This window comes from Vigna radiata, chromosome 7 (assembly GCF_000741045.1).
Source record: "Vigna radiata var. radiata cultivar VC1973A chromosome 7, Vradiata_ver6, whole genome shotgun sequence".
Classification (NCBI taxonomy): domain Eukaryota; kingdom Viridiplantae; phylum Streptophyta; class Magnoliopsida; order Fabales; family Fabaceae; genus Vigna; species Vigna radiata.
The window spans coordinates 19,153,966-19,181,619 of NC_028357.1; the positions used below are offsets into that span (position 1 = coordinate 19,153,966).

At 34.6% G+C, this 27,654-nt stretch overlaps 2 protein-coding genes across 4 annotated transcripts; one reads left to right on the forward strand and one right to left on the reverse strand.

Moving 5' to 3' along the window:
* Positions 1-7: 7 nt before the first annotated feature.
* LOC106766875 (dolichol-phosphate mannosyltransferase subunit 1) lies at positions 8-5,266 on the reverse strand. Of its 2 annotated transcripts, none has more exons than XM_014651649.2 (9): positions 5,150-5,266; positions 4,493-4,651; positions 4,092-4,191; positions 3,944-3,977; positions 3,801-3,877; positions 2,947-2,972; positions 2,701-2,865; positions 2,492-2,606; positions 8-334 (listed from the first exon to the last, which is right to left on the reverse strand). In XM_014651649.2, exons 2-9 carry the CDS (start codon positions 4,600-4,602, stop codon positions 230-232), a joined length of 732 nt encoding a protein of 243 aa, XP_014507135.1. In that variant the 5' UTR covers positions 4,603-4,651; positions 5,150-5,266; the 3' UTR covers positions 8-229. The 2 variants fall into 2 exon arrangements, with proteins under 2 accessions (XP_014507135.1, XP_014507136.1); XM_014651650.2 differs by having other exon boundaries at positions 4,493-4,616; positions 5,150-5,262.
* Positions 5,267-12,709: 7,443 nt separating this feature from the next.
* On the forward strand, positions 12,710-24,452 carry LOC106766155 (uncharacterized protein At4g18490). 2 transcript variants are annotated; one of them, XM_014650908.2, is made up of 15 exons: positions 12,710-13,196; positions 13,777-13,863; positions 14,548-14,674; positions 15,009-15,191; positions 15,314-16,153; positions 16,320-16,505; positions 16,577-16,714; positions 16,864-17,001; positions 21,795-21,989; positions 22,092-22,254; positions 22,620-22,687; positions 22,790-22,826; positions 23,223-23,384; positions 23,994-24,104; positions 24,192-24,452. In XM_014650908.2, exons 2-15 carry the CDS (start codon positions 13,803-13,805, stop codon positions 24,246-24,248), a joined length of 2,466 nt encoding a protein of 821 aa, XP_014506394.2. In that variant the 5' UTR covers positions 12,710-13,196; positions 13,777-13,802; the 3' UTR covers positions 24,249-24,452. The 2 variants fall into 2 exon arrangements, with proteins under 2 accessions (XP_014506394.2, XP_022638938.1); XM_022783217.1 differs by lacking the exon at positions 12,710-13,196 and adding an exon at positions 13,521-13,584.
* The last annotated feature ends 3,202 nt before the right edge of the window (positions 24,453-27,654 follow it).

Genomic DNA, 27,654 nt, shown 5'->3' on the forward strand with positions numbered 1-27,654 from the left:
ATATCGATGTCCATCTAAGAAGAGTCACAGAGAATGTCCTTTGATTATCCAGGTTAATAGTTATAAAAACAGAGAAGTCCTTTGATAAATTAAAAAGACAAAGATTGTATTGTACAGAAACTATGCAGATTCTAGCAGCCAAGCTAATGTCCCCAAAAAGTTAATCGAACAAAATTTATACCTAGTGCCCCCTCCCCACCTCCCCCGACACGAGTTATGATTTTTCTTTTTATGTTGTCACCAAAAGATATGCTAGGCCTTTCAGGTATTCAACAATCTCTGATCCACCAAGCTTTGAACTTCCATATACTCTATCAACAAATGTGATTGGAACCTATACACAATTGAATTTCATGTCAGCTATGCAACAGGGTGATAAGCATTGAACAGGATAAGTGTTTGGAAAGGTGATAGAGATGTAGCAACAAAAAGGAGGGGATGGGGTGAATGCTAAATTGCTGAAGCACGTTATTAAAACACAGCCTAATCAACTAGCATTCCAATTTCCCACATGAATTAGATGAATAAATAGATTCAAATATTAAAGTTTAGAACACCATAACAATTTTATCCAATCAAACGCATATAAATTTTACGGTAATCGACTAAAGTTCCAGAGATATAAAGGCAGCAAAATAGTAGAAGGTATATGGATTTCCTAAACTATTTGATCAGTTTGCCATTTCAATTTTCAAGCAGTTTACCTATAACACACAGGACTGTATGTGTATGCTTATCACTCACATTTTCAATGTGAATATCAAACAAATTTTTCGTGATTAGTTACATGTCACACACAACACTGTTATTGAATTATTTGGTTACCTACCTAAATAAGTAATTTGACAAAATGCTCAGATAACAAAAGCCATAACAAATAATAGACTCAATATGCAGAGCTAGCATGTCTACATGGAAAACGCATGCTGATTGCCACAACATAAAAGCATGGATAGTGTCTTGTAGATCTGGTAAAGGGGGTTCCTTAGTAGTTTGGTTGTGGCTGAATCTGGGTCATCTAAGAGAAGTACAAAAACTAGAGGTGGTACATTTATGACTAGGTGTGAACTCCTCATCAAAATTTAACAAAGTCCTTGAACTTGGCATTCTAGCAACTGGGCTAGGGTGAGGTGTTTCAGGGGTAGGGTGGCAGAGAGAGTAGGTAGTGCACGAGTTAGGGTTATGGGCGGTGAAGTATTCTAGGTAGAGGTAGTATGTGTGAAAGGCCGAAAATGATTGTCTTTAGAGTTGTGAATGTTATCTTTGACCAATTTAGAAAGGCTGATGGCTTGTGAAATAGAATAAGGTAGTGTATGGTTATTTCACGACAAATATCTGGAGAAAGAAACAAAAATAATTAAGAATAATGTCCTGGGAGAGCCAATAGTACAATTGCAAAGTTTTCAAAAACATACTTGATAATCTGTAACTAACCCGGTTTGGTGTAACTTGAATAGTTTTGCCTAGTGATTGGTGTAGGAGGATGGACCAAAACAGAGGGAACTTGTAAAGGGCACCCAATCTATAAGGAGGTTGCTTTGGTGCATCAATTTAAACCAACTTAGGGCATCATCCTTCATATGGGAAGCCACCATGGGTAGACATTGTTCAAGAGGGATTTGGTAGAAGACAACGTATTGGTCTGCCCGAAAAAGTCAGTCTAAGGGGTCAGGTCCTTCCAAAAGAGCGACCTGGTGTCTGGGTGGCCTAAGTGGCAGATTTGAAACTGGGGGAGGTGGTCAGAGATAGGTGAGCTTCAATGTACAGTGTGGTGGCATGTTTGTAAGTCTGGCCCAAGTGGGTTGTGAAATAGGGAAGAGATATTGATATTTGGCCCTCGACCTAGGGAGTCGTCCATTGGAGCGGTTAAATATGAGCATGTGAACTCAAGGGTAAATTACGGGGTGGGGACAATGATGAAAGCTGGTCAATGAGGATGGTAAAGGACGGGGTGCAAGCTCTCACGTTCGGCTTCCATTTCAAGTTCACGATTGTCTTGTGACTCCATGTGGGTTTGAATGGCAGAGAGGCAGTCCTGAATAGCATGAAGGATTTCATCCGGGTCTTTGGTGGGTGGTTTGGGAGGCATGGAGGCAGCAATGAAAATACCAAATGCTCTAGGCCTTTGTCATGGCTACACTAAGGCACTAGAGACAAGGAAAGAAAAACTAGTAAGTAAAAAACTTCTCAAATCATTCAATGAAAATGTAGACCTAAATAGTGTTTCTCCAGGAGGCCCTTGTTAAAATGCTTAAAACTGAAAGAAATGAAAAAGGGATGCTGATTGCATTCGGGCTGGTTCTTAGATGAAAATCCTTCATCCAATAGGGTTTGTTGCGTTGTGTCTTGTGGACCTGGCATTTGCCGTATCGTAACACATTACATACAACATACGGATCAGTGCAACTACATATCTAACCCTAGATCTATAAAGTCAACACAACAACCAGGTTAAAATTGATTATAAGAATCAAGAGTTGAGAAACCATACCTCTTCAATATGGTATCCTTTTCTGGATGCTCGTACTATCATTTCCATTTGAAAGACATATCCTTTACTAACACAGCAACTAATGATATCTTCAAGCACTGATTTCCGATAAAGTCTACAAAAAACAATGATACATCACTCTCAAACCAGGGAACAGAGGAGCAAATGAAACTCATGAAATTGCAAATACCAATTAGCAAGCTTTATACCTAAAAGATCCGGTCAAATCTGAGACAGCAGGCCATAAAAGTGTTTGTGCAAGAACATTTGCTCCCCTGCTAGTTAGTTTGCGCATAAGATTCCATCCATGCACACCACCACCTTTAACATAACGAGTCCCTGTAACTATATCAGCACCAGTCTTCAACTGCTTGCTGAAATGCAGAAAGGAAGGATTAAATTGTGCCAGGTAATAATAAGAAAACAAAAAAGAAATTACTAGAAGCTTTCTTTACCTAATGAAAGCTGGCAAATATTTTGGCTGCAAAAGAAATGAATAGATCAGAAAGGACAAATAAATAAGAGAAAAATTACTCTGCAACTTATAAATTCTCAAAACTAAAAATCTTATAAAGAATTTCATCCAGCCCTTGATTTTTTAAACTTAAAGCCTTTTTGTTTCTGGATGGAAAGTGCTTTGTGCTTGATTAAGTGCCATTTGTTTTAATGTTAAGCATGGTTATCAAACTCTTGAGTTAACTCATTAACTCGGACGAATTTACGTTCCCAGACCTGGCTTTCGAGTTAACTCGGAAGTAAACTCGTTTTCTAAGTAAACTGAGTGGAATCGATTGTAAAATCGGTAAGATCATGTAGAATCATGAGTTTGGAGCGCTTTTGTGAGCTTTTATAATGAAAAAACTTATAGCATTATGTCTCGAAATGCATCAAAATTGATGATACTAATCCAAGTATTTATATTTTACAATATTTCTATGAAAAATATATTTATAAATTTTATTTATTTCAAATTATATAATTTTGTAGACTTATATAGGATATTATTCGTATAATTTTTTTTATCTGAAGTAAACTCTTACGAGTTTACGAGTCACGTTTGCGAGTCAAGTTTACTCGACTCTCATTAGTTTACGTAAACTCTCGAATTTGACAACTTTGATGTTAAGTATACTTGACTTTGAACCATTGAACATAATTTGGATTACGTACCCAAATTAAACTCAACCACAAATTTTACATTGAAACTTGGGCAATGCACGAGAATCACAGTCGTATAGTAAAGCAAACAGGTCTACTGTTATTATTAATAAATTCAAACTATCCTCTATATTTGATTAATAAAACTTACATGGTGTGACAGATCAGCATCCATGATGACAACAAAATTTCCAGATGCATGCTTCATGCCATGAATATAAGCAGTTCCTGCAGATTAATTACATCAAACGCTAATTTATCATAAAACATTTGGTGCAAGTGTCAGGAACATACCTAAACCCAGCTTCCTAGGCCGTGCTCTTAACAACTGGAACCACAGGAATAAACATGGTTACTCTAAATAATATCCCAAAAATAGAATAAATCATGGATGAATAACTGTGTTTATATAAAAATCAAATTTGTAAAAGTCACTGCTTACGATTCGATCTTCTCCATAAACTTGCTGTAGTTGTTTTACAACATCCTGAGTACCATCAGGACTCCCATCATCAACGATGATAATTTCAAAATCAGCCTCCCTAAATTAAGCAACAAAAGGTATTCACATTGATGATTAATCATATATTCAGATGGCATAAACAAAAAATTTGCCAGGAAAAAAGGCATTTTCTGGCTTAAATTTTGTGTTTTAGATAAGCCATATATTACAGAATAATTACTATTTTTATTGCATTCTACATATAGACATGCTTATAATGCCCAAATCATAAAATACTTGCTCAGAATTCTGTTTATACATGATATGATTTATATATACACAAATAGAGAAGAAAAAACAATTAAAAGGAAGCAGATATAATCATGAGATGGAGAATTTACCGAAGGTGCTTGAAAATTAGGTAAACAATGAGACCAATGTTGAGACGCTCATTATATGTAGGAACAATTATACTGTACTTGTTCTTTTGCTTCTGATGTTGCCCATCCATTCCAATCACAACTTCTACCGAATTCAATCAATGCAGTGAATTCAAAGTACTAACATACAGAATATGAGATTCAGAACAATCAGCACATTTATGCATAGAAATAGAAGGTTGTTTTATAATGTTTTGGAGAATAAGTATTCATCAGATTGTTGGAAGCAGCATATTGGCATGTCAATTGATAAAATCAGCGATCTAATGGGATTTGATGAAAATTAGTTACAGGTGCTTAACAACATCCATGACGCGGTCGGAAAAGGAATAATTGAATCAAATGGCCATCTCAGTAAATTTAAACTATAAATAAATCGCCACGTCTTAGTACAGAGACAGAAATGCCAAGAACGGGTCTGAAATTCGTCGAAACGAACAGAAATTGCATAAGGCTCCTCTTTTTCGAGAAGATCCAAAATCTCGGTGGCAGAAGAAGAAACCAATTTAAAACCAAGTAAACGATTTTCTCGATGACTGGCACCAACAAGAACAGACTTCTTCACGGTATAATTGTGATCAAAGAAAGATAAAGCGAAAGTGAAATGGATGAACTAACCTAACGACGGCGCAGAACAAAACTTCACGAGGGGAAGCAGCTTCAGGCGACGGCGTTCCACGAATCAAAGGCACCAAGCAGCGTGTCAACTACAACAAACTTTAATTTGTGTTTAAATTATAATTTTAATAGTATTTTTAAAAGAAAAATATTTATTTTATAAAACAAAAAATTATATTTCTCCTCCTTCTTCGTATTGTTATGGTATTAAAATGGTAAAAGAAAAACTTCTTTCTCAAAGAAAACATAGAAGATATAATTATTTTTCGATTATAACACGTTGTTATTAACTTTTTTTTATTGCAACATATTCGATCAAATATTATTTTTTAATTATACGTTAATTGATCTGATAAAAAATAACATATAAAAATGTAAAGTTTCTATATAAAAAATGTGTATTTTTAAAAAATTAGATTTATGTTGAAAGAAAACAAAATAAAGTTATTATATTTATGTAATTGTGTCTGTAATGTGATCTTAACTTAATAGATTTGTATTAGAATAAACAAAAATTAATTAAAAAGGAAAACATTTTGTATAGTTATACATGGCTCGCAAGCAAGGAAGACACGTTAGAAAATATTAGTGTCTTAGTTTAGGACGAGAGTGGGTCCGTGTAGAACCTCACCGCTCGGTTTAGGACGAGAGTAAGTCCGTGTAGAACCTCACCGCTCGGTTTAGGACGAGAATGAGTTCATGTAGAACCTCAACGCTCGGTTTAGGACGATAGTGGATCCGTGTAGAACCTTACCGCTCGGTTTAGGATGAGAGTGGGTCCGTGTAGAACCTCACAGATCGGTTTAGGACGAGAGTGGGTCCATGTAGAACCTCACTGCTCGGTTTGGGACGAGAGTGGGTCCGTGTAGAACCTCACCGCTCGGTTTCAGACGAAAGTGGGTCCGTGTAGAACCTCACCGCTCGACTTATGACAAGGGGTTGCGTTCCCTGGGTTTTTGTGGACGAGAATGCATGCTCCTGTCATCTGCACTGTGAGGCCGAATGGTTTGTGAAGGGGTTATTGAAGGAACTGCCTAGCTTTTTTCATACCAAAATGTAAACATTTAAGTCATGTCAAAACAATTTAATTGAAAAAAGCATAACATCAAAATCCAACTACTGTAAACTTAAGATGTATCGCATTCCAAGTGTTAGGAAGGACTTTTCATTATATCTTCTAGTCGATATGCCCTCGGATTATACTGTCAGAGCTACGACTACGGCTTCCTTTATGTTTTTGCTCCTCCTTCATATGTTGTCGTTCGGTGTTTCTTTGTGGAGACCATGACGAACTTCTTGTCCGCGATCGATCCTTCTTCACATACTTACGGAGATGACCCGCACGAATGAGCTCTTTGATTTTATCTTTGAGTGTTACACACTCTTCGGTAGTATGTCCCAAGTTTTGATGGTATTGGCAATGCTTTCCTCTATCAACATTTTTAGGTGAATGAAGCTTTTTGATCGAGAGAAGTTTCGTGCTAAGGGCTTCCTCAAGGATTTTTTTCCCTGGCTGCATTAATAATGGTGTAATGATCAAACTTAGGCATGCAGGGGAAGTCCTTTGGTTGAGAGCCTCCTCCCTTGTTGCAATTGCCGAACGCTTGGCTGTTGTCCTTTCTCTTTCCGCCTATATCAGCTTCTCGTTGTTGCTTTCTTTGTGAGATGCGCATATCCTCCATTCGAATTAACTTAGTCATTCTTTCCTAAAGTTCCTCCATCGCATTGGGTTGTTTGGCATATAGGTATACCGAGATGTAGCCCGGTCTCAAGCAATTAGACAGATTGTTGATGATGAATGTATGATCGACACCCTTCCCTCGTCTCACTGCCTCGTTGTATCTCTGCATGAATGCTCTAAGAGTCTTGTCCTTTTCTTGTTTGAGGTTAACAAGTTCCGCCGGGGTCACCTCCTTCCTTCGATTGATCGCATATTATTTTCTAAACAAGGTGGTGACAGTGTGAAAGCAGTCTATTGAATTAGGGGGAAGGGTATAGTACCATTCTAGTGCTTCACCCTTCAAAGATAGGGAAAAACCCTACATTTGACCGGATCACTTCTGGAGTAGAAAGCCATAGACTCTATCAAGTTTCTGATGTGGTGTTCCGGGTTCGAGGTGCCATCGAACCTTTCTATTGGTGGTGGGGGTCGGTCGGGCATCGGAGCTTGCATAACAACTTTTGTGAACGGCAACAGGTTGGGGGGCCGAACAGTTTGTGAAAGGGTTTGTTGAGTGTGAACGCTGGGTTCCCTGTTGTGACTTCCCTGATTATTGTTCCTGTTGGAAGCGGACGTTTCTGGTGGAGGGGGTCGTCCTCTTAGAGTGTCAATCTCCTCCGCTTGCTTCTGTTGTAATTCCTATTGCTGGCGTATGAATTGGGCTTGCTCCTCTATCCGCAACGCCTGGGCCGCCATTTGCGCCACCTGTGCTTCTAACTGAGCCTGCAACTCTCTGGTCATGTCTCTAGAGTTATTGTTGTCCATGTTCCTTGTGGTCACCATTGGGAGTCTTTAAGTCTCTAGCCCCACGGTGGGCGCCAAAATGTTTCGGTAGATATTTTATGGGACCGAGACACTAACCTTTTCTGACGTGTCTTCATTGCTTGCGAACGCCTGGGTAGTTTGAGCCGCTCACCTTCCTTCAACTTTGATTGCTCAGTTGCCTTTAATCTGAGTCGCTCGGTAGACTTCCTGACCAAGAGGGGGAAGGTACCTGCAAAAGGCACTCCGACGCTCAAGTTAGGAGCGGTTTTGGGAATTGTATATCACAATTGTATGTTTGAGTTGGATCAAACGTAGTAGGATGTAGCTGAGTGTGAGTAGAATGTGAATGAAGTGTGTTTGGAAGATGATTAGAAGTACCTGGCTTGTGGCCCTGGTTCTCTATTTAGGGCGTTACTCGTTACACCTCCTCATTTGCTCCCTACACCCCCCCTTTCCATTTTTACCCTTTGCTCTATTTTTTCTATTCCTATTTTATCCTTTAGTAAAAATTTATATTTAGGGTTAAAGTTTTATGATTTAGGTCACTAAACCCCCCCCCCCCACATAACCTATTTATTCTCTTTTTATCTAAATGTTTTCATCTTTACTCTTTCTTCCTAGAAATTCTTTCTTCTATTTTTCCTAGAAATTCTTTCTTCTATTTTTCTTTATTATTATTGTGGTGTGAAATATGGTAATTGAGAGATTGCTTAAAAAGATCGCTTGAAAGAATTTTGTTAAAATTCAATTATATCTCTCTGTACGTTTGGTGGTGGTGCTCTATCAGAGCTTGAAGTCGTGTTAAAAAGCGGGAGTTAAAAAATGGAGGCGAGGTACGTAACCCCTTTGTGAAACCGCTTAAACGGATATGGGCATTCGTCGACGGATGTCCACATCCATTTAAGGCGAAACGGATGTCGACATCCGTTTGGTAATGCATAGATAAATTCTTTCAGCAGTTCTCCCAAATAGAATGACGGTAAGGGTTTCTTCTTCGCCCTTTTCTCACGTGTTTGGGTTTCTCGTCTATTTTGGGTTCGTTGTTCATTCTAGTTCGTCATTCCGTTATGGGTTTGTCATTCCATTTTGGCAATTGGGTTCATATTTGCGTCGCTCATTCTCCTTGGCGATATGCCTTTAATATCTTGAAAAAATTGATATAAAAGCACAACAGTAATCAAAGTTAAATAAAAAAAAGTTCATTCTCAGTTCTGATTGGGATCCTTTTATTTTTTAAAGAAAAAAAATATACATTATGCAGTCAAGCTTTTATACAGAATTTTGAAGCATCAACGTATCATTGTTTGTGTGTGAAAAGAAGGAATGTAATTCGTTGTTTTTGGATAGTGAATTAAACCCAGTTACCATATTGTTTTTTTTTTCATTGCAGTACTCGGTTTTTCCTCTTTCCACACAGCTCCAAATTCCTCTGTAGAACTTCACTCACAAGAAGAGGAAGTAGTGATTGGTTTGGGGCACAACTTTAAGGAAGCCTTGAAGTTGATGAGAAACTCAGGCATTAACATCACAAAAATGTTTTTTTTTTTGGGGGGGGGGGNGGGGTTGGCTGTGAGGAGAGTAAAAGTGAATATTTAAGGTTTGTTAAATAATATTAAAAATAAAAATGTAAAAAGGGTATAAAGGTAAAAGAAAAGGACATTTTTGTAATTAAAAGAAAATTGAGAAAAATTGGGGAGGTGGAGGAAGTAAATGGGGAGGTGGAGGGAGCAACTCCCCTCTATTTATAATTTGTGACCTTGAAGTGATATAAGCTCAATAAAATATAAACAGAATAAAATATAAACAAAATATAATTTAAACAGACTTACCTAAAAATCTAGTTGGTTGCTAAATATCTTTAAATAAATATTCTTGATTATCCCTTGATTATTTTATCTTCTGCTTATCAATATCTTTAATAAGATATTCTTTATTATCTTTTGATTATTTTATATCTTTAATAAGATATATCGTAACCGCTCGACCCTGATATCATACAGTACACATATAAATATCATTATATTGGTCTAAGTTTGACTATAGGTTATGAGTTTATGCTTAAAAAAATGTTATTTTTTTAGTTTTTGTGATCTTGGTCTTCTTGGTTATTCTAGTATAGTAATCCTTTAGTATCAAGGAATATAGGAAAGAAGAGACTTATATATATGATAAGACTTGAATGTTAGTTAATAAAGAAGGTTCAAGATAACAATTGTTTTATTAGGATTCATAAAGGTTATAATAAAACTATAAGATCTAATGGCTCGGAATAAGAGATTGATGACAATTGGTCCTCTTATATAAGTTTATAAGTAAGTTTTCCTTTTGTTATAGGGACTATGCTTCTTTGACCCAAGAGGTAACATAGTTAAAATTGAGTCTTTAGTTAGGGGAACTAGTGATGAGAGTTGAAAGTTCATCCTTAGGCCAAGTGGTGGTTATAAGAGTCGGAATGTCTTTTTCACTCAAATTCTAATTAGATGTATTTGACCATGACTATGAGGTATTCCATTAAGGTATTTCATTAGTCATATTTTTAATAAATTTTTTTTAGCAGTGATCACATATCATGTTCATAATAGAAAATATTTACTTTTAGTAGTGATAATAATAACATAAATACATGCAACCAAACATTCATCTATTATATATTGCAAGAAATAGGTTTAATCACAACATCAATTTCTTGTCTTATTCATCAACCATTTCAATAACATAAATACCATACAATAATCACTAATTTTTCTTTCTAGGTCCTACATTTCCTGTGTATGGTGTCCTCAAGGCTTGACTCTTATAACGAATTCTTCTTCCCATCCTCACGTAGGTCTTCAATTGTGGTTCGGTGTTGCACATTCCATCCGGTGGGTTCTGCGACATTCCACCATGTTCGGTCTGAGAAAACCCACCCGGTTCGTTCTTGGACATTCCACAAGGGGAAAGAAATGCACTGTCACTGAATGGTTGTGGACGTCCACCACTTTGGGATCCATCGTCTTGCCTTCTACCTCTTATTTTGGCCTTATCTTCTCTCTGTTTTCTTCTAAGCATTTTCTTTGTTGATGGTTGATCATCATTCCTTTTTTGTTGTGATTGCTTTTCCTTCACATCAGTCTTATCTGTTAATGCACCACCAAAATCATCAACAACATGAAACTGAAATTAAACAACATATAACATGTTAGGTAACTGTTGTCAATATATCAAAACATTCACAAGTCAAAAAACACATCACCTATCACACCCATCTCGAAAACACATTTGACGATGTTGTCTCTCACATTTGTATCCATCCAATGCAAGATCCTTGGAGACTTCTTTATTGCACCTTGGGGAGGTACAAAATGCTCATAAAACCATACCTATAAAACATGTAATAGTTACAAATTATTCATAATCACATAACAAATATTCAAAAGATCATTCATTTATCAAATCAATAAATAACAAATACCTGCAACATGTAAACACAACCATTGACATAAACGTCACTTGTAGCTTTGCCTTTCTTCACTGAATCCGAAGCTTTGCTCAAACTTTTCAACAAATAACGATAAACTAAACTACCCCAACAGTAATTTCTCAAATGACTTAGGTTGTCAGCAATGTCAAACATAATAGGAAACACCCGTCCACAACGTTTTGGAAATAAAATCTCATATATCCCCACCAATATGCACAAGCTACAAAAAACACCACAAGGTATTTCTTTTTTATGTTTCTTCAACAAGAATTTGTAAATGAAATTCAAATTTTTACTTCCCTTTCCTAAGTATTTCACACAATTACTTTTAACCATTGTATCCTTTAGGTTTATACTACCATCCTCTGAACTCAACCCTAATCCTAAACAAAAATCCTTTTCATTCATATTGACAACTTTGTCTCCAATAAGAAAACCATTGCTGGAATCCACCCATTTCAAAGTTAACTCCCGCAAAATCTTAGTATTCAATGTAACTTTACCACTCAAATGTAAAAACCAAGCAAATGGAGTCTTCGAAATGAGTGACCGTTGCTCATCCGTCAAGTATTCGTTCAAAGTGCACACATACATCGTTGAAAAATAATGACGAACCGTCAACTACTCAACAAAAAACAAAACAAATGTAAACACAAAATGAAATAACAAAAAAACCCAAAAGGGGTCCAAGAACCGAATACCCTAACTAAAAACCAAATTCCCTAACCACAACATCAACGAAAACCGACAACAAGAACGCAAGAACCCAAGAACCCAAGAACCCAAGAACACAAGAACCCAAACCAAAAATCAAATACCCAAGAACGCATTTACCTTTCTCCAACGAAGCTGCTGTTCGGGACTTCCCATTTCCACCAAACGCCAAGAACGGAGAACCACAAACCAAACGTCACAGAGAGGAAGCAAGGGGAGAACGATAACGCAGGGGAGAACTAAATGTGAGAGAGAGAACGAAATTTGAGACAAAATGCAATGAAACAGGCCAAGGGTATATTTGGAACGCAAAAATTTTCAAAATCTTTTTGTTTTCGTGCCCAGATTTTTTGAAAAAAAAAAACCAAACCAATGGCAGCTTGACACCTATCGGTGTCAAAAGTATGTCAAAAAAAGCGTGTCAAAATAACGGGATCCTAATATATTATGCTTCCAATGAAAATGATTTTATCTTAGTTTCCAAATTAAAATATTAAGATTTTGTTTCTACAATTTAAAAATAACTTTTGAATTACTTAATTTTATAAATAGTATAAATAAAGGTGTCTTTCTAGTATAAATTCATCTTTAAATTTAAGTGAATTATATTATCAATTTTGTATAATACTATTCAACTTAACTTAGATCACAAAAATTATAAAATTCTTTTAGATTTCTTCTATCAATCATTCTTTAAAAGTTGACAAAACTTTTCTAGAGAACACGCAAATTCCATCGTCTCATCACCTTTAAATCACCAAAACCGAGACATACACTTATCATAGCATATGCGCACCTACATCATTCTTGGAATCACCAAGAGTCCTGTAACTTAGATGAGGCATCAGTATTCTATTGACATTTTCCTATTATACATGTACTTAGTTAAAATAGATAAATGTCTAACTTCAAAAATTAATTTAATTAATCAAATACAAAAAGATGTGTAATTTAACCTTACGTTTAGAGGAAATTCGTTTAAAAGCAAGTTAAAATACCCTGATTTTTATGTCTATATTTTTTCCTCTATCACGCTTAGTCTCAGTTCATTTTTTTTTTCCTCTATGTTTTGATCATCCTCATTTCGTTTTTGCTTTCGCGTTTCCCGCCCTTCTTAAGTTTGGACTCTGGAGTTAGAAGCCGTTATTGTTTTATAAGTTAATTCGATCAAGCAGTGCCTATTTTCCATGTTCATTTTCTTTTAGCCAAACGCTGGATGTTCTCTCGTCTTTTTTGTCTCTCTCATCACAACCTAACTAAATCATTATCACAGTCTATCATCACTCTCATTCATGCAGTTGTGGAAATCGAAAATCCCTACCTTCTCTTAACCGCTTCATCTTAGGGATTCCTTGTCCATTGAGTTCTCTACACTTCACGGATAGGTAAGTCGCGCATTTCTTTGCGAATCTCAACATTTCGTTTGTGTCTCAGCTGCAGTTACGGTAATATTTTATGAAGTTTGATGTCAATGAAGTTCAACTGATTTCGGTTGTTGAAAAATCATAGACTAGGATATACTTGATTTATGAGTTTCTTTTAAGTTTTAATCAACTATGTCTAACAATCATGCATATACCTTTGTTTCTTTTCATCTAATGCGATTATTGGAACACTCGTAAATATATGAAACTGCAGTTGTTATATCTTTTTGGTAATATTTACGATTGATGATCTATTGAGGAACAAATTTCTGATTTAGGAGAATTAGCTGAAAGAGTGATCTGCAACGTTATGCTGGTTAGAAATATGCTTGCCAGGATATCCAATATTGTAACTTTCTCTATTCTTTTATTATCGTTACTTTTTAGTGATTGATATTTTCATGGATTATTTTCACTGGTGCTTGATTGATTCATTCTTTCTCTTAGTCACAAGAGTGGCCAAGGAACTTGTATGTTAATAATATATTTATTCCCTACTTTTTAATTTGAATTTGGCGATTTTGTAATGGCTGTGGTGTAGATCAAAAACTTTAGCAACCTTAAGGAATGACAGAAGAACACAAGGAATCCTCACCTGCAGATTCAAAGGAGAAAAAATCATCCCGAGGTTTTTCTCTATATTGTTTTTTACTTCATGATGTAGTGAGTATTAGAAGTAGATTCTTTCTGGTTCTTTATCGGAAACAGGTAACAGTATGAGAGGAAGCAATGGATGATCTTGGAATTGATTGCATATGACATGGCATTAAATTTTTGAATAGAATTTACCAGTCAGCGCTGTTTTGGAAGTAGTATGTTGATGGTTCATAAAAGTTAGATAAGCATAGCAATTATTGCAGTTCATTTATAGTGTTCTGGGTGAAGTCCTTATTCTTCCCTTAACTTGATGTCATTTTGGATGGAAAACAGGACTTTGGTTTGTCCAAATGAAACACTCTTACTGCAAATCCGACCATGGATTATCTTCAACTTCCTTGGAGTATGAATTGAAAACAAAATTATAATAAGAAAAGGGAAAAGAAAATTCAGAAGAGTAAAAAACTTTCTAAAATAGCTTCACACTACTTAAGGCTACTAATTTAATTTTTTTAAATTCATGTAAACTTAATCCTTAATATTGATGCAAGATTCTTAGGTGCTTGCAACTTCTTGTAATTTGTGAGATTGCATTCTCACCCAGTCCATGCAAAAACCAAACATTTTCTTTTCTCGTGGTTGAGTAAAAACAACAATAAGGATATATGCAAGTATTAAACAAGTTTTTTTTTTTTGCATTTTTCAATTTAAATAGGTGATGAAATTGGAAAGAATTTTCTTAGCTCCTGGAAGTCCATGTCAATGGCAGATGATGATGCAATTGACTTTGGCTTTGACACAGTTTCTAAAGGAAAGAAGAAGCCATTTGATTTTGAAAAAATGTAAGTCTTCCTAACATACTGAAGTTAATAATTTAGGTTTTGAAAAGTGAAATACAGACGGAAAGGGTGCTGATATTGGTTTCATTCTGAATCCTTCTGTTTCAAAAGGCTTTAGTTTGACAGGTTCAATAAACTGGAGAAGATTGATATAATAAATTAAATTTTCATAACTTTTATCTTTTTTTCACATCTATAGTGAATATGATGTTTTATATAAAAGAGATTTCCATTTAAGCAACAGATTACCATGATAAACATACGTGCTTATGTTGTACAATTTTGACTTATGATTTGTAGTTTCTAATTCAATGAGTTACAAATAATCCTTGGTTAGGGACCTTAATTTTAATCTGGATGGTGAGTTTGACAAGATATCATCATTTAAGTTGGACATGTCAGATCTTGATTTTACATGCCCGCCAAAGAAGAATGCCCAGTCTAAGGATAAGAAAGGAGAAATTTCTGGTGCAAAAGGAGGAAAGCAAGATGAGTTTAATTTCAGCTTTGATTTTAATGAGTAAGAAAATATTTGAGGCTATATTCATTTAATGTACATATTTGTTATTTTTGGTTTCTGAAGCATCGGTTGAGTGATTTGAAGGTTTTATTCTCAAATTTTTGCATCTTTTGATGGCATAGGTTGGATAGCTTCAATCTTGATTCAAGCTTCGTGCAAGTAGATACTACTTCCAACAGTAGTCCAAGAGAAAAGGTAGTAAGCAACGAAGGAAGTGATAAAGAAGGTGCTAAAAGGCCTAAAACCAATAACGATGAAGGTGCTGATGCATCTGTTGATAGCACGGCTGTGAAGTCCCATGCACCAGAGGAGCTTGAAACTTTTAAGGCTGAGACTATGGTTGGTAGCCTAGGGAATCTAGTTTTCAAACAGGATGGTCCTGTTTCCAGAATTTCATCCTCTGGAAATCTTGACATGCAAGAAATAAACTTACCTGAGAAGGCAAATTTAACAGAATCAGTATCTGAGCAGGTTAAAAATGTGCCATATTCTCAATCAGTAGGTCAGAGTGATTCAGAACAGCACACTATCTCAGACCAGCATACGGAGGTTATTTCATCAGGAACAGGAGTCAGTAATGTATCTGGAGATAATCAAGAAATTAGTCTTAGAACAACATATCAATGTACAGAAAAGTTTTCTTCCGGAACCAGAAAAATTAATGTTTCGGATGACAGGCAAGAGATTAATGATAAGGCAACAAATATGAAGCTTGATACCGCTGACTTACAATTGGAGCATTCCTCCCCACATCACATCACTAAGTCAGATAACAGTGTTGGAGAAGCAATTGCTCTAGGTAGAAATGCCCAAGGAGTCACTAATGACCCTCAGCCAGAAAATAGGTATACAAGTTATGAAAATATTACTAAAGCTGATGCCTTGAAGAAGATTTCATGTGACAATGACAACAAAGAAAAAAAAGAAACAACTTCAGTGTGTGATTTGGCTCTTGGAAGGAGGTAAAATTGTTACGATCATTTTACTATTGTCTTTATGAATGTTAGCATTATGGTTTCTTTCTGTTATTAGCTGAGTTTCTTACAATTCTGTTCTGTAAGGTAGGAGGCATGTTTTTTTGTTTCTTCAGATATATGCTGTTTTCATGATTTCACTCATTTGATGCAGTAAATCTGTAGCGGAAAACATGGTGTTGATTAAAGATAATAAACTCCATGATATGCAGTCAAGTGCGTTTAGCACACCAGAGGGCAACAGATCTTTAAAACAACCATCAACAGTTGGGACCAAGGGTATTTCCCTTGGCAACAAAAAAAATGCTGACATGGTCCTTGGATCCATCACTCAAAAACGGTATTATGCTTGTGAAACTATTATAGTTATTGCCTACAATGGTAGAATGTCTGATTTATATCTCTTAACAGGGAGAACTTGAGGTCAAAAGACACAAGATTTGGAAGCAAAATGACAGATGATTCCATCACGGATTCCAGCAAACTAATGAGGGATGCAGGAGCATTGCTCGGTAGTAAAGATGATCTTAGAAGTAGTAGCAATACCAGGTAATATGTATGTTCCTGGAAATCTGTAAAGCTATAAGTTTCTTACTTTATAGTGACTCTTTTCCACTATCTGCATAAATGATATTTTGGCAGAAATTAGATGTTACTTCCTTGTAATGAATGTGACTGTTACTTCTGATCATGATCAGGGAGGGCATTGTTTGTGATGTTACACCATGTTCAGGAACGTTGGCAGGAAATAAACAATCATTTTGTGAAGAAGTAAATAACAGCAAGATCACATGTCTAGAAAGGGACGTGCCGAACAAAGATGTTCATATGTTGAGGTAAGGTAACTTCTGGAAGATATATGATTTGATCTAATAAGTAAATTGAGAAATATGTACAGCCATGATTATTGAGTCGAATCATAAACTATTGTTTATTTATTTTTAATACAAAGATGATAAATAAACTTATGAATCCTGTTAGAAGTGGACTTTAAGCCTAACTCAACCCCACAAAACCGGCTTGTAGGAAGAGGTTTGCACCCACTTATATACACTTAAATGGCCTCATCTCTAGTCGATGTGGGACTTCCAACACACCCCCCTCACGCCGAGGTATATACATCTCGAGCGTGGGATTAGACTTTTTTAATGGGTGGTCCGATAGCGGCCCGATAGTGGGTGGATCCATATGCCCAACGACAACAGAAATCGCTAGGATGGGCTCCAGTCATGGCTCTGATACCATATTAGAAGTGAGTTTTAGGCATAACTCAACCCCACAAAACCGGCTTGTAGGGAGAGGTTTGCACCCACTTATATACACTTAAATGGCCTCATCTCTAGTCGATGTGGGACTTCCAACAAATCCTATGAGATAAAATGAACAAAATCTTTAAATAATAACTAATTTTATAGTAAAATAAAATATAGAATACGATAAAAATGATATACTAATTCAAACCGATTTTATTTTTAAAAAATTAAATAAAAAGGACATGTTGCATATAAAACAAGCCTAATTAAGTTTTAAGTTTCTTATAAATTTGAGTATTTTTAATTGAGTTCATATTAAATTTTTTTTCTATCTATTGAGTAGTCAATTTTTATATTTTTCAATTGAGTTTGTGTCGTATAATTTTTTTATATTTATTGTTAATTTCGGACGTGATAAAATTTGGCCAAATTTCGATTGTGGCTTGGCGTAATCATCTCAACTTTTGACCCAAGCGGTTCATTTCAATTTTCGGTTTGGGTAGATCCATCACAACCTTCGGTCGGTGCCAGCAGGTCGTAACCTTTGTCTTGCTTGATTATGTCCTATGCGTTTCATGGACGAAGTAGTTAACTGAACTGTAATTCAGTTTTTTAAAACTGAACTATAAAATAGTTCAATTAAGTTTTTAATGTAAATAGTTTAGTATTTATAGTATAATATGGTACAATTATTTTACAGTTCAGTTCAATTTGGTTAATTTTGCCCACCTCTAACTAGACCAAAACTCTTTTATCTTCATAAGATGACATTAGTAGACTGTCTAGATGCTCCTACATGAAGAAAGTCTCAAGCTTATCAAGAATGACCTTGTCACAGACACCTTTCTCTAATTTTACATGCTCATTTTGACCGTGTTAGAATAGTAGAAGTAACTCCAAAGCAAGTTGTTCTTCACGAAACAATTTCCTATCTACAACTAATCTTGCATAGTCAGCATTTGTATGTACTTCAAGATTTACATTCCCATTTTGTTTGAACAAAACTCCGGAGTTCCTTTCAAATATGCACAATTTGTGTAGATATTTTTGGAAGTTTTAGATTTTATTCTATCAACATTTTTTAGGAAGTTTCAGATTTTATTCCTATTAGTTTTAATTTTATATATTGGCTGTATCTTGGTCTTATTTCGAGCATATCAATCTTGCAATATGAGGGATCTGATTCCTAGAATAGGCTGTGTTTGTTTCCTATTATCCAATCAATGTATATATACATATATGTGTTAGATGTGTGAAATGAAACTGAATAAGAGGGAAATTATTTTCTTCCAATTTTGAGACAATTCTTAGTGCAGCCCGTAAGTGAATCTCTTTTGGGTGGTACATGAACTGACTGACTAGACTCATTGCAAATGCAACATCAAGTCTAGTGTGAGACAAATGTATGAGTAGGGATGACAATGGGATGGGTTGGCACGGAAAGTGCCTATGTTAGATCTCTTTGATCAAGAAGTCTAACAACTCACTCCTCACACACCAAAAACTAACAGAGACAGCATAAGAAAGTATGTTTATTGCTGTTTATCGAATGAAAAATCACTAGTACACCAAGGAAGCCTCCCTTCCTCCATTGGAACAATGATCCAGTCTAATAATTACAAATTCAAAATCTAACTTCTTGTACAATTAACTCCTATATTTATAGTGAATGACTCTAACTGTCAATAGCCCACTGTTTTAACTATCAACAACCCTTCCCGCTTTCTTTCTCCTTTCATACATTTTTAGAGCTATTACCCGCCACCTTAAGAACAACCTTGTCCCCAAGGTTGAATTCCGGAAACTATTGTTTGATCATCGACTCATCCTCCCAGGTTGCTCCCTCAATACCTTCTTCCTCCCATTGAATCAAAACCTGAGGAAACTCCTATCCCATTTGTTGTTTCTTGCACTTTTGTAGCAGCAACTTGATAGGCTTACAAATAGGTCCCTCCACATGTAGTTCTGCAGGTAATTCTCCGTCTACTTGGTGTGTCCCCATAGCCAGTTTCAACTGGGGCACATGGAATACCGGGTGTATTCTGGCCGTCTCTGGTAGTTGTGAACGAAAAGCCACCTTCCCCACTTGCTTGAGCACCAGAAAAGGGCCATAATAGCGTACTAACAGTTTGGGCTGTAGTCTAAACTCACTCTATTGCTTGTCTATGTGGATGATATGATTATTGTAGAAGATGATGAAACAGAAAAATTGACATTAAAAGATAAATTGGCAGCTCAATTTGAAATGAAAGACCTAGGAAAACTCAAATATTTTCTTGGAATAGAGGTTGCCTACTCCAAGAACGAAATTTTCATCTCCCAAAGGAAATATGTACTTGATCTCTTCAAAGAAACAGGAAAGTTGGGATGTAGAACCTCAACAGTTCCTATAGAACAGAATCACAGAATTAGAAGTGAAGAAAGTGCTCCTGTAGAGAAGGCCCAATATCAGAGATTGGTGGGATTATTGATTTATCTATCACACACAAGACCAAACATTGCTTATGTAGTTAGTATAGTGAGCCAATTTATGCATGATCCAAGAGAGAGACACATGCAAGCAGTTGACAAAATTCTCCAATACTTGAAGTCAAGTCTAGGAGAGGGGCTAATATACTGATGCTGACTACGCAGGTTCTATTAATGACAAAAAATCTACTTCTGGGTATTGTGTATTTCTTGGAGATAGTCTGGTAACATGGAGAAGCAAAAAGCAAGATAAAGTATCACATTCTAGTGCGGAAGCTGAATTTCGAGCCCTTGCTCAAGGAATGTGTGAAGGACTCTAGAGGAAAATCATTTTGGATGATCTCAAAATCAAAAGTGGAGAACCCGGTGCAACTACGCTGTGACAATAAGTCTGCTACGAGCATAGCCTATAATCCAGTACATCACGACAGAACCAAAGCACATTGAAATTGACAGACATTCCATCAAAGATAATCTTGACAGAGGCTTTGTGATTACAACTCATGTTCCTACAGAACTTCAAATAGCAGATATTTTTACAAAAGGGCTTCCTCTGGATAGATTTCAAGATCTTGTAGGCAAGTTAAGAATGATTGATATTCATTTACCAACTTGAGGGGGAGTGTTGTAATTTGAGATAATATCTTTAAAATCTTCATAATTAGAGGGAATAAATATAATCTTTTATTTTATTTTATTTTCCTAGTTTTCCTATTTCCCTTTTTAGGAGAATTAGATTATTACAATGGTATGAGAATGTATTTTTTAATGATTCATAATATTAAAATCAGTCCTATTTTCTACTAATTCTCCTATGTTTTCCTCAGTTTCAGCAGCTATGTGTGCCTTTCCTCCCATTCTTATGTTGTCTCCCTTTTTTCCCCACTCTTTGTCACAGTTTTAGGGAGCCCAATCTCTGCTGGGTGGCTTTCCATGAGTTTGGGATTTATTTTCCCTATTTCAGTTATTGTATCAACTGAATACGCCATGGTTGCAGCAAGACAAAGGCAATAAACAACAAAATAAATTACGACAACAATTATGGAGGCTTTCAAATAGATGTTTTACAACAATGAAGGTTGTCGTCTAGGATTTTTGGATTACTTTCAGCAAAGAAGGCTGTCATCTAGTAGGATGTTTGGATGCACAATCAGATGTCGCTCGCAAGATTTGAATGTTTTGATACCATCTCAAATATTAGGGTAGAATGGAATAAATTTATTGCTAAAAGTACATCAGATATATGTACAAGATTGGAAAACTAATTTTAGAAATATAATAACGTATCAAATCCCTATTATTCTGGATATAATTAGTTTCCTATGATTCAGGATATTTACATTATACACTTTAATTGTAATATGCTAAATATGGAATAATAAAATATGATTGTTGACAAGTAACATTAAAATTCAAGAGTTTGTTGATGGAAGAATATGAAGTAGATGCATCTTTCTACAAGTATTTGTGTCTCGTTCCCTATAATCTCTTGTTTACGTGGTTCTTAACTTTTTTTCTTTCTTGACATATTATTTCACTATGATAAAAATAATCTAAAGATCTTTATTCATACGAGCTTTGGTCCTTTCCGTGATCATAGACCCCAATTTTCTCACTAAAATTAGTCCCTAATTCTTCATCCGACTTGTTTCCTTTCCTTTGATGCTTGGATGTTTCATTTATGGTAAACTTCTTAGAGATTACTTACTATAGATTCTTTTTTTTTTTTTAATTAATAATGCTAACCATTTTATTCAATGTATTTAGACTCTAATATTTTACATCGTTTTAGTTGATTTCTGGAAATTAATGCTTGGGTGTAGCATGTTTCTAGTTATAATTTATGCTTTGAAGTTGTTTGGGAGTATCATAAGTTGGAGCATGATATTCTCTATGCAATTTTGCAGTTCTCAAGTTAATATGTCCTGCTTAACAGAGAAGACAGCTAGAATTACTAACCAAGCAGTATCTGTAAATTCTCAACCAGAAGCTTCAGGCAAGGAGTCTTCTCACAAATCAAGGATAACTTCCGTTGAAGGAAATAAACTTACTTCGAAAAATTGCAAGGTCACTTCTGCTCTTTCAAGCTTAAAAACTTCAAGGTTGAGAGCTAAGTTGTTGTATCCCCTTCTTCTGTTCTCTTTAATTTCTTGCGGAGAACGTTTAAATAATTTTGTTTATATCGGGAACTTTGGAGCTAACAGGATTCTAACAACTTCTTTAAACCAACAAGGAACAAACTCCATAGTAAGCTCTGGCCAGAGCATTCAGATACAGGGTATTACAGCACCAAAGAATGACAATCCTATTGACATCGGTAACAATCAGAAGCCTTCAACCCCATTCTTGAAGAGAAAAACTATTGAGGTTTGACATTTTTAAAGATTTTTACCGTTTGAACGATTGATGGAAAAATTCATATCATAAATTATTTGACACTCACAAGCCACATTATATCTACAAATGTCGTCATTACCGACTCCTGCTATGTACTTTGTGTGCATAATTCCTCCCTTTCGACACTGGTTGACCCCCCATTCACATGGCTGGAATGATTTTTTTTTTCCATCAAATAAGAAAACAAAGTGTAGAACGTAAAAATAACTTCATAACTATGTCATTCTGACCTAAAGATTTGGTAACTTTGTGCTCAAAAGAATCATACAGAAATGCTTAGAAGCTGATTTGTTACAGATATGCTACGTTCGTTACCCTAAAACTCAATTTCGCAGGTTTCAGAAGCTGATTTTACATCGTTGAGGTCCCTAAAGCGTATCTCTCAGTCTCTTAGTAAAAGCAGGTTCTGAGAAATAGTTGATTGCCTTAACTTCTTTCTATTTATGAAAAATTATGTAATTTTTTAAGCTGGCACTTCTGGACATTTAACTATTCTTAACTGCAGAGGTTCTAAAGAATCTTCAGAAGAAGTTATTGGAGAGGTACACAACCAAAGCTTAGGGATTGGTATATCTAATGTGTTGTCATATATTTTACTGATTACTGCGTAGTACTGATAGATACAACGAGTTAGGGATATTTGTCAAGAACTCCGTTTTAATGTCTTTGATTGATCGTGATATCATTCATCTATACATATTGCATAGATATCTACAACCATAAATAGCACTAATGGCACAATTATTCTAATTGCTAAAATCGGGCAATCTAGTTACAATCAATACCTAGATTTCTAGTATAAATAGACAGACTTTATGCCACATATAATAGGGAACGTTAAGCACAAACTCCCTATTGACAATATTTAAGTGTGATCATTGTAGATACTAAATTTTTGTTTCTCTATATATCACCCAAATATCCTTCTATGAAGTCAGGTGGAGAGTATCCCCAACAATTTACTTTACAATCATTCAACCCCTGGACTTAAAAGTCCATCAGAGATTAAAGTGATGGAAGTGGAAATACCTAATTCTATGCTCATGGAAGATAACAGCAACGTTGAAAAGGCTGAAGCTTACATGAAAGAACTTGAAGATGTGAGTGATCTGAACATTTTATCATCTATCTTAGTGTTATGTTAAAATTCTTCAATTAACCAGGTTATCAATATCTAAGTATATTTTAGCAATATAAGGGTGATACTGAAAAAAGATAGGCTGCTAGAAATGGTTACCTTCTGCCATCTGCATACGAAAACGGTTCCATAGAATTCAAGAAGTTGATCTGGCTATTGAACAAACACGCTAATATGCTATTTTGTATTTATTCTGTTTAACGTACCACTAGGACAGTCCACCTGTGCTTTCACGGTTAGCGGACAAATGAAAAAGCAGCTTCATTTCTGTTAGAAAAGGGCGGGAAAAATTTACACAATATTGACATGTGTCCAAACATATATATATATATATATATATATATATATATATATATATATATATATATATATATATATATATTCGTTTATAAAGCCATTTCTAGTTCCTGAATTCCCCGTTCTTGTATTCAATTTTTTATGCAAGAAAACCAAATTATATCTTAGCTTGCGTAAGTCATAACTGTGTACACTTTCAAGTTGCAAATTGTTTTCACCTGAATATTACATCATTTTTAATGGTGGATTTCCTTCTGAGTGTGATTTCTTGCAGATTTGTAACATGCTGAAAAAGAAGCACGATGAAGCAAAAGACTTGTTAATTCGAGCCATAGTAAACGACAATAACTTGCTGATGCTTAATCATCCCATTTATGAAGAAGAAATATCCTCCCATTATTTTTTTTGCTCATTTCCTCTAGTCATTTAATTTTAGAGATTAATGCTCGTTATTTCCTTACATTTTGTGAACATTCGGAAGGTTCAGAAATTTGCTTCCCAGTTGATGTCTAAGGAGATCCAAACTTGATCGGCTACAAATTATTGCATTCGGAGGTATGTATGTGGAAAGATCTTTGCTACGTGTTTGCCTATTCTAAACAAAAATTGTCAGGTATTAGTAATCATCAATTTAAGGACTGAATACATGTATTCCTTCAGCGTTATCTGAACTTATCTAACATTTGTTTTCCTTACAATAAGAAATTGTGAAAAAAATTTCATTTGTTTGATCTATTGTGGTTTTATATTTGTATGAAGTCAATTGTGATGCATGTCTCAAGTCATTTGACCCTTAATTATCGTCTTACCTTAGACATTCATCAACTCCAATATCTTTTTAACTACGTACTGGAAAGGAAAATAAAACAAACTAGCTTTTTCAACTGAAACGTTTTTGCATTTCTTTGAAAATTCTATTGTCAAGACTTTTGGTCTATAGGACAAAACGATGAGTATGTTTGCAAAGCGTCCATCGATGAATCATTTATAATTTTGAAAATGTAACATGCACACCTGTGTATATATATTAAATATTATTATAAATGATTTAATTTTATTTTATAAAACTCATGATTGATATCATTATGATTTTTGACATTTCAATTAGACTGACACTCTAAAAACATCTATTATTTATCATTACATAAAAATATTATTAAAAAGAATGGAAACTCAACTCATAAAAAAAAAAAAACAGGCCAACTATAAAGTTATACACCAACTAAGAAGTCCTATACTTTAATGTTGTGTTCTTTTATAAGGATTTGAGAGAGATGATTTGAATGATTTTGAGTGAATTTGAGGATAATTTTTTTGTTATTTTTTTGAGTGAATTTGTGGGTAATTGAGAGTGGATTTGGAAGTAAAGTTTGTGAGAATTAGTGTAGGATTTGATTGATGTGATAGATTAAAAAAAATTATTTAATTGGTAGAAATTAAAGATTAACAAAATACCTCTAACTATTAAAGCAATATAAAATGATAATTGTTAATGTTATATTTAAATGTAAAAATGTTTATAAAAAGAAAAAAAAATTAATTTTTTAAAATTTAAAAAATTGTAATTTAATAAATTGAAATATTATTTTTTAATAAGTTTAGCTATTTAGTAAATTTAATTTTTTTATAAGAGAGAAAAAAAATAATAATTAATTTTGAAAATAAAATAAAATTATTTTTAAGTAAAATTAATAATTATGTGATATTTAATTATTGCTATTAATAGGATATTTAATTAAGTAAAAGTAAAATCATGTAATTAGTTATTATATATTTTATTTCTTTAATTAATTATTTAAATAAGAAATATTAATTAATAGTAGGTATTTAAAATATAAAATAAAACTTATTATTTTTTATTGATCTGCTATCATTGAAGAGCTTCTTCATGTTAGCAAGCAAGTTGCACCTCCTCCATCACCATGAAGCTTCGAAGCTTGGAAGTGCTCCAACACTGAAATCGAATACCGTGTTTGGGAAATGAAGAAGTTTGAAATTGAATACAATGGATGCAACTGAATACAGCACCGCACAAATTTTTGTCTTCTTTTCCATGAGAGACATCTCCCTCCTTTCTCTCCTCCCTTTCTTCACTGCATTTTTTGTCTGGGTCTCTATGCTTGCATTCTCCTCAACCCGAAGCCACCATTACATCCATGGGGGATCTACACGTTTGACAGCGACGAAGAAAAACGTATCCTAGATCCGGATACGCGAAACTTGTATCCGCATACCCTTCCTTCGAAAAATCATGGAAAACGTGGATCTAGATACGTGAAACTTGTATCTGGATACGTTTGCTTCACAAATTCACGGAAAACCTCTTTTTACTGGATCTGAATACATCTGCTTGTCTTCTTCATCCGCTTGGGTCCTCATCATCAAACGCCTTCGTCCTCTGCCGCAAAAGCATGGCGAGGCACATGTCAAACTCCTTGCTGTAAAATTGTCCTGGAATTATAGAAATAGTAGAGGGGCATACAAGACTTTTCGTTATAAATCATCGCAAATCTTTGCAAAATTGCAAGATGCTAAAAGGTGAACAATCTCACAAATCCTTCCTTTTCCTCGCTTTTCTTTCTTTACAAATCAGCGCATCCGAACACAACAAATCAGCGCAAATCCATCCTTGCTGATTCTCGCATACAGTAAATCACCCCAAACGAACATAGGCTAAATGATTTAAATTGATCATCAAAATTTATATATTCAAAATTATTTATAAAAAAATAGTTTAATATATTAATATGAATATGTTGTTGTTTAATATAAAAATGAACCTAATTTATGCATCTTAAGTTTAAGAAGTGGATATTTCATCCCTGTTTGATCATTAATATTGAAAAAGTCCATCTGGAAATATATTATCTGTTTCTTATTTCTTTAATTATAATAAAAATTTACACAATAAAATTTATGACTTTCTAACTCCTTGAAAAACAAGACTTGGACGATGTTATGTCAAAGCCGAGTGAAAGTTACGCTAGAGAGGCAAAAGAATGCTTTCTAAAATTAACACTTCCGCATAATGAGATAAATGTCGTGCCTGTATTGCTATTGGATTGGATGTGTTGGACATGAAGACCCATATTTGAAGAGGGTGTCAGAGCTTAATAGACTCGATTGCCAATAAGTGTTTTTCCGATAATCAAATTGTGTATAAATTATACATGATAATGAAGAATCATCAATTATTTTCCTCCTCTGTCCAGTCGCTGAACAGGGGAGAAGGAATCTCACAATTCTTGAGATAAAAATAAAATGTTGTCATTATTTATTGAATATAACCAGTTTCTAAGCTGTAAGTTATAAAAATTTAATTCACAAAAAGTAATTTCTTTGGACATTTAATTCTTTCCATCAACTCACTCCTGCCAGGAAGGAAACGAATGACTAAGCATTAAATGATGAGGCATGATATTAATTAATGAATGACTAAGCATTAATTGATGAGGTATGATATTAATTACTGAATGACAAAGCATTAAATTATGAGACATCATATTAATTAGTTTTGGATAAAAATTGTTAGATATATTAACTAAGCATGAAATGATGAGGCATGATATTAGTTAACGAATGACTAAGTATTAAATGATGAGGCATGATATTAATTAGCTTTTGATAAAAATGGTTATATTTATTATCTTTTATGTTATTTTTATTTTTTATTTTTAGTTAATTTGTTATTATTTTTATTTGTATTTTGAAATTAGTTTATATTTTTATTATAAATAAAAGATTTTAATGTATATTTATCTTATATATAGTTTTCACTATATTCAATGTGGTATCTAGAGTCAAGTTATTTTGGGGAAAATAAATTTCTGTTACCTTTGTTACCACACCTATTGCTAATAGCGGAGGCACGACGCCATCTACTGTTGTCGTTGACATCATCGTCTAGTGTTGTCATCTACTGCTATCACTATTGG